This window comes from Anopheles ziemanni, chromosome X, assembly GCF_943734765.1.
Source record: "Anopheles ziemanni chromosome X, idAnoZiCoDA_A2_x.2, whole genome shotgun sequence".
Lineage (NCBI taxonomy): Eukaryota > Metazoa > Arthropoda > Insecta > Diptera > Culicidae > Anopheles > Anopheles ziemanni.
The window spans coordinates 17,623,092-17,635,810 of NC_080707.1; the positions used below are offsets into that span (position 1 = coordinate 17,623,092).

The 12,719-nt window shown below is 42.4% G+C and overlaps 1 protein-coding gene and 1 pseudogene across 1 annotated transcript; one reads left to right on the forward strand and one right to left on the reverse strand.

The window, feature by feature from the left end:
- Positions 1-3,966: 3,966 nt before the first annotated feature.
- Positions 3,967-6,511, reverse strand: LOC131291212 (uncharacterized; annotated as a pseudogene).
- Positions 6,512-8,002: 1,491 nt separating this feature from the next.
- Positions 8,003-8,959, forward strand: LOC131291213 (uncharacterized). Its single transcript, XM_058320401.1, has one exon. It carries the CDS (start codon positions 8,003-8,005, stop codon positions 8,957-8,959), a length of 957 nt encoding a protein of 318 aa, XP_058176384.1.
- Positions 8,960-12,719: the final 3,760 nt, after the last annotated feature.

A 12,719-nucleotide genomic window follows, 5' to 3' on the forward strand; every position in this document is an offset into this window, starting at 1 on the left:
TGATGTAATACATTCTTTTTTATTTTTCTCCGTTGTAACACTTGGATAACTTGCGCTTTTTACCTAAAACTAGCTGCTCTCACCGAGGTTCGCCGCGAGTACGTTCACGAGCATAGCAACTAGCAATGGTAACGAGCAATTACACGAGCATTCCAAAGAAAAATAAGGCCGATATTAATCGGTTACGAACGAACAATCGAAATGGTAACGACGTATCGAACAAATAAAACAAATGTTCTATTTACACTAGAGCTACCGCGATTTTTACGCTTGAAACCTTAGCGCAAATTATTTTCAATATTAAAAAGAAAATTTTATGTTTGAATACATAAACATGAACATTCCATTGGATGCGTGAAAGTTACGCATTAACATTTGGTGGAATTGTTCAGCCTTAAGAAATAAATTTGATTGAAAAAGTACCTGACCAGTCAAAATGGCTGGTAAGGTAGTTCTAGTGTTAAGCAAGCCGTGCATCGGTGTGCACGGATATGTTCGTCTGCCCGTCAACATTGTGCAGTCAAATACAGATGAAGATCTTCGTCTCCAATCAACAAAGTGTTAAGCTTAAGCAAGGGGTTTAAAAAAGTAGACAATGATGCAATTGTTGATTATTGTACAAGCAGAATGGATACGAGGCAGTTCTGTTTAATCCACGAATAAGATGCTTTTTGCAACACTTCAATCATGTAGCAGCAGCGGAAATCAAAGGGAATGAAGTAAGTAATTTAACTTTATTCTTATTTCTGTATAACATTGCTTAAAATTTACAAAAGTTTAATTTGTTTCTTTTAGCTCTGTTAGCACATTTCATGCAATCTTTTGGCGGCTTTCGGTAAGTAGGATTTTTGAATTTTGATAACCTTGTTTTTTATAAGGAGCGAAAATTTGGAAAAGTAATGAAGAGGAAAATTCATTCATTTTGCTCAGTATGCAACAGCTTGACAGATGTCAAATAAGACACCTTTGGTTTCCGCTCCTTTTCATCCGCAAAGCTGGAGTTAACGATTCTGGATTTCGGGGTTGAAATCAGGTTCTTAGAGTTCTGTGTCTTTACGACGTTTATTATTCGACTGGTGTACTGAGAGTGATGTCGCTTACAATTTATGTCCTATTTATAAGTTACATTCTATCAGGAACGGAGTAACGAGGGAAAGGGAAGGATTCATCTTATCACAGTTGGAAATAAATTGTCTACTCCCTTCTCGAGCTCTTTTGGTGCCCTCGCACAGCATGCACCTACACGGTCGAGCTGTGTGGGGGCGAGCATCTGGCTATCGAGCCTTTTCCTCCTACTATATGTTGCCCTTATTGGGCCGCATTTTCAAGTTCTCGCCCACGCTGGGCTTGGCCTTCTTCCCGTCTTTGCCTCCGATAAGCCCGCTGGCGGGCATTTCGTTGGTTTCGTCGGGCGTTGCTGAGTCGCATCTCAGCGTCCTGAAGTGCTGCTGCTGTTGCACCCTGCCGATCCGGCGCTGCGTCGTGATGCCTAAGTAGCGCCACGTTACGCGCCATCGTCGCCGCGTAGATCCCGGGTGGCATCCGACGCTGGCGTCTTCGGAGCCGCCTGATTTTGGCGAGGAGCTGCCCCGCTCTTCGCCGGAAGTCGCGCCTTGTTGTCTCGTCCATGGCCTGGATTCTGGCCCGTAGTGTCGGGTCGCGTCCAAATCGGCCCGTCCTGGAGCGATCCTGGGCCGTTGCCCGCGCCGTCGCACTACGCCTAGCGGCGGCCGTCTCGCGTTCTGCTGCTGCGCTGCGCTCGGCGTTCCAAATCCGCTGGAGCTCGGACATAATCAGCCTAGCCGCCTCATCTATGCGGTCCCACGACTCCTGGCTGTGAAGCAGGTGCTCGTTGATGTTTTCTGCCGTCACGGCCAGAAGCAGTCGCTCCCGCACCTCCGCGAACCGTGGACACTGAATAAGGACATGCTCAGGCGTCTCGTCGGTGCCTGAGCAGGCCGGGCAACCCGGGGATCGGGTGAACTTCCTGGAGCACAAGTACTGACGGAAAAATCCATGCCCCGTCAGCACCTGGGACAAGTGGAAGTTCACCCGTCCATGTTTCCGGGCTACCCACCGCTCCACGTCCGGGATCATCTGATGGCTCCAACGAACGAATCTGCTCGAGCGGACTGGGTCCCGTGCCAATGCGTCCCAGTCCCGTTGCCACCTCCGGAACGTTTCCGCTCGCTCCTCCTTTCGGATCACTGCGGGAGCACCGCCTGTCGTTCGTCTCCGCTCATGGCAGCGATGGTCCTCTTGTATAAGGTCCACGATTGGCGGCAAGCCAGCTACGACGGTGGCGACGTCGTACTTAACAGTACGGAAAGTACTAGCCACCATCTTTGCTGACCGGTTGTGGACCTTATTTAACTTGCGCCGATTAGTCTGCAGCTCCGTTGCCTTCCACCACACCGGGGCAGCGTATCGCATGATGGAAGTTGCCACACTGGCCATGGTGCGGCGTCGAACGCTAGACGGTCCACCGTGGTTCTTCAGGAGGTATCCTATCGCCCTGTTGATTTTAGTAGCCTTCTCGGTGACGGCCTGCACGTGGAAATTCCACGACAGGTGGTCCTCCACTTGGACGCCGAGGTATCGTATGTGGCGCCGCGAACGAAGTATCGTCCCCCCGATGCGTACCGGCACCCTCGGGTGGCCCCGCCGCAGACTGCTGATCATCACTATCTCCGTCTTTTGCAGCGCCAGAGACAGCTGGTGTTCTGCCATCCACCGCTGCACGAGAATGACGGATTGGGTAGCCAGCGATGATGCTTCCCTTGGCGTCCGGCCGGGAACCGTAAGCACTAAATCGTCGGCGAATCCCACTATCTCCACCCCGGGGGGTAGCTGCAAGGACAAGACACCGTCATACATGACATTCCACAGGGAAGGCCCCAGAACGGAGCCCTGTGGAACGCCTGCAGTGATGTGTCGGGTCACCGTCCCGGCGCTCGTTGTGTAGTGGAGTACCCTGCCGCGGAAGTAGCTCCCAATGATGTTCAGGAGCGAGCCCGGAACACCCTTCTCCTGAAGCGCCTCTCCTATCCTGGTCCAGCTGGCCGAGTTAAAGGCGTTGCGCACGTCCAACGCGACCACCATGCAGCAACGTCGGTCTCGCTTGTTGGTGCGGTTGAAGGTCATCGCGCGTGCCCCGGCCTTCACCACCTCCTGGATCGCTTCCACCGTTGATCTCCCCTTACGGAAACCGTATTGCCGGGGAGAAAGGCGTGGACCGTCTGGCAGTGGGGCCTCCAGATGGTCGTTCAGGCGATCAGGGACTATGCGTTCGAACACTTTACCGACAGTGTCGAGCATACATAGGGGCCTAAAGGATGACGCTTGGCCCGGTGGTTTCCCCGCCTTGGGCAGCAGGACCAGTCGCTGGGTCTTCCACTGTTCCGGAAAGCATCCGCTATCGAGGAGGTCCTGGAAGATGCGGCGAAACGTCCCCGGGAACTCACGGATGGCAGCTGCCACTGCCCCATTCGGAATTCCATCCGGACCCGGAGAATCCTTCCCAGGTACACTGCTATGTGTCCTGGGTGCCGGATGCATCTCAGGTATTCTTGTAGGCAGGATATTCTAATACCCGAGTGTCTGGAGCCGTGTCGCCTGGACGGTGCAGGATGTCGACGGTGACCATCCCGTGCTGGAATAACCCGAGCGTCTGGAGCCATGTCGCCTAGCCGGTGGAGGATGGCGACGGTGACGGGTAGCCGTCCTGTAGCCTGTGGTGGAATAAGCCGTGCGTCTGGAGCCGTGTTGGGTAGTCGGTGAAGGATGGCGATGGTGGGAGGTAGCCGTCCTATAACTTGCCCTCTCTAAAATTTGAGGCTCCGTACGAAAAAGTTCCATCATTGTCAGCGGCTGGTAAGATGAACTCTTGGATTCGCTGGACGCTAGAGATGTTGGATGTACTTGATGAGTGTTGACGATCAATTCGGTTTTCTTGTTGTTCCGAATTCAAATCAAGTAGCATACTGACATGACGATGATGCACAGAAGTGGCATACCTATTAGGCTTGGAAGCGACCATGCCGTCCATGTGATGCTGTCTGTCTCCAGCCGTATCTGCCTCATCTCGCTGCGTAGCTCGAGATGTAGGGAGTGAAGATGTTCTAGGCTCAGGTTTAACATCTTCTGTGGCTCGATGTGTACGCCGTAGATTGGCAAGCTCAATGGCGATCCCGGGAACTCCGTACGAGAAATGATCCAGTTAGGTTCCTCCTTTCAATTCCACATGTGGAGTCCAGTATGAAATCAACGGCCGAATTGATTATAATGTGTGTAGCATCTAAGTTGATTACCTCTTTTTCGGCGGTATCAACGAAGAAATTACATGCTGGATTCCTGCTTTAAATGATTTTGGGAACACATGACGAGTTGTCTTCCTTAAGGTCATCCATCTTATAGATCATTTTTTCCAATGTTGTTACCATGAATGCTTGCTTATCGGAGGATAGGTAGAGGGAGTGTGGAACATGTATTTTCTTATCTCTATTCGTAACCGAATACACTTGAATTTTTTTTATGATTCAATCCTTAGCTTCGAACTGCTAATTATGAACAAAATTTCGTTATTATCCGTCACTATCTTCGTGTTTATAAATGAACGCGCCTCGGTTGTAGTATGAATAGTTAGATTCTGTTTTCGCACGTTTCTTACAATCATATCCATTTCTTTTCTATTCAAAATACGAGGGATTGTTACTCCCAACTTCACTAAGACAATGCTGTCTGTAATTAAACTTAATTTTCGGACAGGATTTTCAAATTTAATAGAATATTTAGAGAAAAAAATTCTATTTAGGTATCTCTCGTGATTCTCAACTTGACTCGAATACGATCTAAGGTGTCCGTGAGCTGCTGTGAGTGGTCCCTATTAATTTTAACTTGTGCTGTTGCGTCCTGCAACAGGTTTTCGGTCAACTCTTTTTCTTTCTCCTTCTTTCTTCTCCAAAACACGTTTTTTAAGCAGTGGTATTCTTTATTTTTGTTCTAGAGTCCCAAACGCTAAAATTTACGTGTTCCTTTTTCAACTTATTTTGATCGAAAAAGCCATTGTCCCGGCTGGAGCCCCTTTTATCATTTTATCAGCCGCGCCCGTCAGCTGGTCGTCAATTTTCTTTCTGGTCTTTCTTGGATGGACCCTACGGTCTTTGACCAGCTAGCGGACGCAGCTTCTCACCACTACTACTGCTTTCTGTTGACGGCTCCAACCGATTCAATTTAAACTTGCCTATCGGACCGTTGTTTTCACAACATGTGCATTGTTATTGTTTATGAGCTCATTTATGGAAGAATTTATTAATCTTAAATCATTCGCAGCAGGTGTACCTGCTATAAATTTCCATACCGTACCTAGTGTTTCCCATCTTTTAGTTCTTCGTATAGGGAACATGTTTTTCAACATTTCGTACGCGTTCGTTAATTCTTCTTCGATAATCGTTGTGAATTGTGTTTCAATTAGGGAACTAAACAGGAGAACTAGGCAGGATCCTGCGAATAAATAATTAAACCTTTTTAATTTTAATGTCATTCTTATGTACTCTTCTTCCTTGCTTTGTTGTAACTGTGGTTCTATTTATCTTATCAATATCCATTTTCTTATACGGTTTGGCATGTTTTAATCTTCTTTTCGTTTTCATATAAGCCATCGCCTGGTCTGGTACAATAGATTATTGTTTATCCCTTTTGTAATATTTTACATCTTTTTCTTGTTATATCTTAATATTCTCTAAAACTTTTCCTAATATTTTGGGATTATTATTTGTTGGTGTTATAATTTTAAATGGTGTAAACTTCGTGCAAGAATGAATTGAGCTGTTATATTTGAATAACGCTAGCTCCATGATTTCGATCGTAGTAATGCTTGGATTCTCGGATTTTGTGATCCGATAAATTTCCAAAAGGGTTGAATGGAATCGCTCAACAATGCCATTCATCTCACTTCTGCCTGTTGCTGTTACATAAGATTCTAAATTGTAAATGTTTAACAGATTTGTCATTTCCCCAGAATTAAATGATTTTTCGCCGTCCATTACCAACATCTTGGGTGGTTTTATTTTCATTATCATGGCTTTCAAAGCGGGAATGATATCCACTGTGGCTCTAGATTCTATTTTCCTTGCCTGTGCATACTTTGAAAATTTATCTATGCACGTGAGGAAGTAGTGATTCTCTAAGAAAATAATGTCTATGTGCATTATTTCTAAAGGTTCCTTGGGTAATGGGGTTTTTTAAATTGGTTGTTTTAAAGGGTTTCCGTCATTTTTACATTCATTACATAAGCGACAGTTCTTTATAAATTGTTTCACTTTACTTTATTTTCTTAAAATTTTAGCTTTGTTTCCCTCCAATCCGCGATGGGCTTTATTATGTTCATCGTTTATAATATCCATCTGTCTGGTACTAGATTCTACATCCTCTAGTTTTCTTTGAGTGAAACGTATTTTCAAAATATTTGTTGGCTGAAGTTTTTCTTGTATACTTCCTGTATCTTACTCATTAAGGATTCTGAAGTGAAAAATCCGTTCAACTTCGATGGATTAAAATGGTCTTTTAATAGTTTTAGTATATTTAGTTCATCTGTGTTTTGTATTTTTACTGATATCCGTTTAAAATTTGGGAATGGGTGAGATATTTCTACATTATCTTGTCCTTCTTTTAAAATGACTTGGTGCCTAAAGGCATTCAAAGGAGCCTCTGTTGAAGGAATGTAAAAGGTATCGCTCTCTTCTGCAGAATGTTGCGTAGCGGTCATTGAATATACTGCTCGACTTAAGGCATCTGCAACAACGTTCGTTTTTCCAGGCTTACAGCATTTTCCGGCTTTTTACAGCATTTTCCGGCTTTTTATTCCAAAGTCCCATCAAAACAATAACAAGTAGCAGGTTTCATCTGACAAGTTGCGCTCTATAATGGCAACAACGCATCATCGATGGCATGGCAACATTACCGTTCTACAAAGCCACATTCATTATCTAACATGTTTCATTTTCATTTCAAAAATGATATTAAATGTATGTTTGATCCACTATCTATAAAAAATGGAAATTCTTCCGACACTGTCCGCCAAATGATGTATGGGAGGAATGGTTTTACCAATTTGCGGAATGGTCTAAAAAATTCGTTTCAGCATATCCATGGGTATACGCTTCGTCCCTTGGTGGCTGCATATTGGACCGTTGTGGCTGATATTTCTGATTATAATCAGCTTCGGGCCTTGCTGGTGGACCTGTATTAGAACCTAAATCTATCAGATAAGCTGATATTTGCTGTGAAGAAGCAGGCATAGCTCTTTTCTGATCCGGTTGATTTGTAAAATTTGTTCTTAAGGATGGATCCACCTCCATTGGTTCTGGGTATTGTAGATTTCGGGAAGGATTTTAATTTCCATGATTTGTGTTATTATAAGGCTGCGTATAATAATTTTGAGCCAAGTTATTTGGAGGAAAAACATATCTTTGATTTGAAAAATTTCCCGTCTGTGGATACATATTAGGGTAAGTGCACCCATAGTGGAGCTAGTACCAATAGTGGTTGTAGTGGAATAAAATCCTAGTTGTACGCCGATATATATACGTTACGGCCCCGGACGTTATATACGAGTAGTTGTAAGATAGTGTAAGATATAAGTGTGCGTAATGATAAGATTAGATTGTACTTAGTCGATAAGCATCCCAAAAAATATAGTTCAGTTGATTCTCGAAGCTCGAACGAGCAAGGACCATCTCATAACTGGCGCAGCCGATAACCGTTCCATCTGGAACCCTGCATAACGTTATCCTATCCCGGATTATTCCATCCCTGAGAGCATATCAGAGGACTTGCGGAGGAAGCAGCAGATCCAGAAGAAACGCCCCGACCATCGGGTTACAAAACGACACCAAACAGCGAAAGCAACTTAATACTCAGAACGCTCCAGAGCACGCGCTGCAGCACCAAAAGAAGCAGAGCAAATATTCTAGCCGTGAGTAAAGTGCGTTTAGTGGAAATAATGGAACCAAACTATACTCAGGAAGAGTTGCTGGAACACATTCGGCAACTCACTAACACGCAAAACGAACTCGTCAGGGAAATGAATAGCCTGAAAGCGAGGTCAAGCGAGTCTATTATAAATTTTAGAACGCCGGACAGCATCCGCTATCTACCCACTTACGAAGGTAAAAAACACGAAACCCGCGCGTGGATCGAGGACGTAGAGAGTGCGCTCCAACTCTTTGACGAGTATAAGAATAGTGCAATTTACGACCAAATAGTTAGGGCAGTGAAAAGCAAAATAACCGGAGAAGCTAGAGAAGCAATCATTGCCGCCGAGAATGTTAGCACGTGGCCCGAGATAAAGGAAGTATTGCAAAACTTCTTTGACGATAAAAGGGATTTAGCTTCCCATTTGCAAACCCTTTTCTACGAAAAGCAGGGAAATAAGACCTTGCTAGAATATTATAATAACTTAAAAAGTGTTTCATCTAAAATAAGGGCAATCACCGCAGTGACCGAAGAATATAAAAATTCTATTGAAGGGGTCCATCATTTAATTGGAGTTATCACACTCACACGCTTCATCGATGGCCTTGAGGGATCGTTATCCTCGTACGTTAGGTGTAGCAAACCGAAAAATATAGACGAAGCGTATTCAATATCCGCAGAATATACTAACGCTGCATACCGAAAAAAGTTAGAACGCATACCGATACAGGATCGAAAACAAAAGCCGGATACATACGAGCTACCGTCAACGTCGTACGGATCGCGTAAGATACGACAAAGTCCAAAGCCTTTACCTGGAAGGTACGAGCCCCTACAGATTACGGCTAGTGATGCCTCAATGAGAACCGTGAATTCTAAAATGCAGATAAATAATAACGATGTAGAACAATTTGCAAACACAAACGATACGGAACTGGATGAGCTAAATTTTCGCATGGATCAGAAAAAAAAGGAAGAACTTTGATAAACAATAATTTTATTCCCTATTTAGAAATATTCACAACTAAGGGAGTTCTTAAATTTTTGATTGATACAGGCGCCAACAAAAATTATATATCAACTGCTCACGTGAATCTACAGAACTGCAAAACTGAAAAAGATATATTCGTGACAAACGCCAAAGGCAAACACACCATTACAAAGTCAGCATCTTTCGACGTATTCAATATAAATAAGAAGATTAAATTCTATATTTTCGATTTTCATAATTTTTTTGACGGCCTAATAGGGTATGAAACTTTACGAGACATACACGCTTCACTGGATATAAGCAAAAACACTCTCAAAATAGGAAGGAAAATATTGCATCTCGAGAAAAAGCACCTCTCACAAGAGACATGCACTCTTAACGCCCAAGAAAGTCAACTTATTCCAATACTGACAGAAACGGAAGGCGACTTCATTGTAAACGATGAAATAAATCTTAAGGAATTGCCAATCCTTCCCGGCATTTATAACAGTAAGGAAGGTAGAGCTATAGTAGCAGTTAGAAACAATTCTAACGATAACATAGAGATTATCTACAAACCGGGAAAGGAAAACGTAGTAGCGGATGCTCTATCTCGAATTAAACCCAATGAAATCGATACGAGTAAATCCGCTACTAACGAATTTAACGTTAACGAGAGCGATATAATGACAGTTCACTCGGCAGATACGAGCGATGATCATTATATGCGCACAAGCGAAAGGCCAGTAAATTCGTTTAAAACCCAAATTATTCTCAAAATAGGTGCAACAAATTCGGAACAATATGAAGAAATTTTTCCCACATATCATAGATTCACGATTTGCAGATCGAATTATAGAGAATCCGATCTGGTAAATATTATTAAAGAAAAGGCCAATGCAAAAGGGATTAGCTGTATCCATTGTCCACTATCTTTGGTTCAATTGATACACGAAACATATCGCAAACATTTTTCCCAAAAAAACGCTTTCAAAATGGTTTACTCTCCCCGTTTGCTCACCGACATAGCAATGGCTTGCAAGCAAGACAATATCATAAAAATGGTACACGAGAGAGCCCACAGAGGAATAAAAGAAAACGTCGCTCAAATCCTCGGAACATATTTTTTCCCCAATATGAAAAAAAAAGTTAGAATTTTTATAAATAACTGCATAATATGCAAGCGATGTAAATATGACCGAAAACCGCCTTAACTAACAATTAATCACCTAAGGTAAAGTCGAACGAGGACGCTCGAAAGCAACAGGGGAAGCGTTACGGCCCCGGACGTTATATACGAGTAGTTGTAAGATAGTGTAAGATATAAGTGTGCGTAATGATAAGATTAGATTGTACTTAGTCGATAAGCATCCCAAAAAATATAGTTCAGTTGATTCTCGAAGCTCGAACGAGCAAGGACCATCTCATAACTTATACAATAGCGTTATTTGTTCTTCTATGAAATGTTCTTTGATCTTCTGCGAAGTGTTAAAAAGATGAACCATCTCATTCCGTAATATAGAAGCTCCAAAATTCATATTTTCTAAACAGGTTGTCCCAACATGCTACATTCCTTAAGAATCTATAACGTATATCATGATTTCCTTAAGGCTATAAATCACTACAAAATCATTAAAACCATATGATTTCGCTACTTACATAATCCAATATAATTGATTTATACGAACTTAGTGCATTTTAGCATAATTTTATTATATTTTTATAGTTTTTACTATAGTGCCACTATAGGCACAAAAACCCAAGTAGTTCCTATAGTAGCCATAGGTTTTTTCACAAGTATATTTCAGTTTTATTCCGGTTTTGGCTAATATAATCCGGTAAATTTAGTGATTTTATTCTGTTTCTACAAAATAAACAAAGCGGAACTGGAGATAAGGCTCAGCAGAAGAAGCAGAGGAAAGAAAAAGAAAGCGGGCGAAGGATACGCTATAAAGCATATACTATAGTTTTAGCTGTAATATTCAGAGCATTTTTTATGAATTTAAATTGAACATATTTCGATAAAACAATACAGTCTTTTCAATGACAACGCATTGGTCAAGGAGTATTTTACCGTTCTGTTTGAAATATGCTTCAAAAATAAGTTATAGTCAAAATATATCCAAGTTTTTCGTACTACCACCACTATAGGAACACGATACCACAACTATAGGAACCATACCACCATAATAGGAGCAACCGACTAGTAAGAAAAATACGCTTTTTTTCGTGTATTTTGTATGGTTTACGGTAAAAATAGATGTTTTTCTGAAGAAAAGTCATGTTTCGATCATAATTGATTCAAATATGTAGAATATTGTGTTGTTAACACTCATAAATTACACCTATTTGGTATTTACAGTACTAAGTGCACCACTATTGGTACAGTTACCCTATACCCATTGTTTCTGTTTTGGGGAAAACGACCTTGTCTAGATTGTCCTTTGTGAAAATTATTTCGTGGGTACTGCTGGGGTGGTACCATGTTGTTTTGGTTACTGTGGCTGTGCGAGGCCTGGTTAGGTATAATGCAGTGAGCTTCATACATGCAGCACCTTTGGAACGCATCTGCCAAGCTCTTTGGCTTATCGTTATTCAAAAGGAAGTTATTAAAAAATGTTGCATCTAAACCTTTACATACTGCCATTATTGCTTGATCTGCATATAGTGCTAAAAAGTGCGGTCCAGAAAGGGCATAGGCTGTATCCGTTTGTAATAATATCCGGATAGCTTCGTAAACCTCATGAATCCTTACGAAGAAGCTATGGATTGATTCATTCTTGTAACGATGTATGAGCTGTAGATCCCGGCATAAAATTTCTAAACTTCTCCTATCTTTATAGTGCAGAAGAAAATTAGATTTGATTGTCTCCCAGTCGCTTAGAACAGCGTTGGTACCCAAAAGTTTTGCCGCTTCTCCTACAATTTTCCTTGCTATTGATCTTAAGAAATTTTTTTTCGATTGGAAAAGACTTCAATCGAATATAATATTTTAACAACTTCTTCAACCTGGCATACCCATATGATAACATTACCAGTTCCATTGAAGCTTGGTATGCTCTGAACGAATTCAGGCACCCTTCCGGTCTCCAAAAACTCGCTTCAAGTCATGGGGTTATCGTTATTTTGATTCATTCTATGTGAATTAACACTTTGACGGTCGGACAATTTACGGTGCCGCAACGCTTTACGACCGGCACGTTTGCACTACTTCCTCCGTATCTGGCCGCCCTGTTTGATCATTCTTTTTCAATCTTTATTAGAATTTACCTACGAACAGTTGTGAAGTTTGTTTACTTTCCATTTGATATTTGTTTACGTCCAGTAGTCTGTGGTGCGTGTCAAGAGACAGCGTTGACAGCACACCAAAATGATGTGATCGGATGCAAACTGAAACGGAGCTATTACATCTATAGATGTACCCGGCCGTCAGAGTGTTAAAAAGCTCCTGTCTCCAATAGCGACTTGTTTTCATATGAGTGGGATAACATGTAATAATCAAGGTACGTTGCGTTTCTTTGTATGTTTAAAATAATTTCGGGTTGCTTAAATTAATCGACTCACAGTAACCAGAGGAGATAGACCACCATTTATAATCTGGCCTCGTGAACTCGGTGTGATATTGCCGACACGTTGGAGTGGTCCCGTTCGATGTTTCTACTAATTGTCCTCGGCGTTCTTCTCGATGTAATCGCTGAAGTGCAGGTGGCGGTGAAAAAGCGCAGGATAGATTTAACTTAACTTTCACTGTTTTTTTAGTGTACTGCCACTTCAC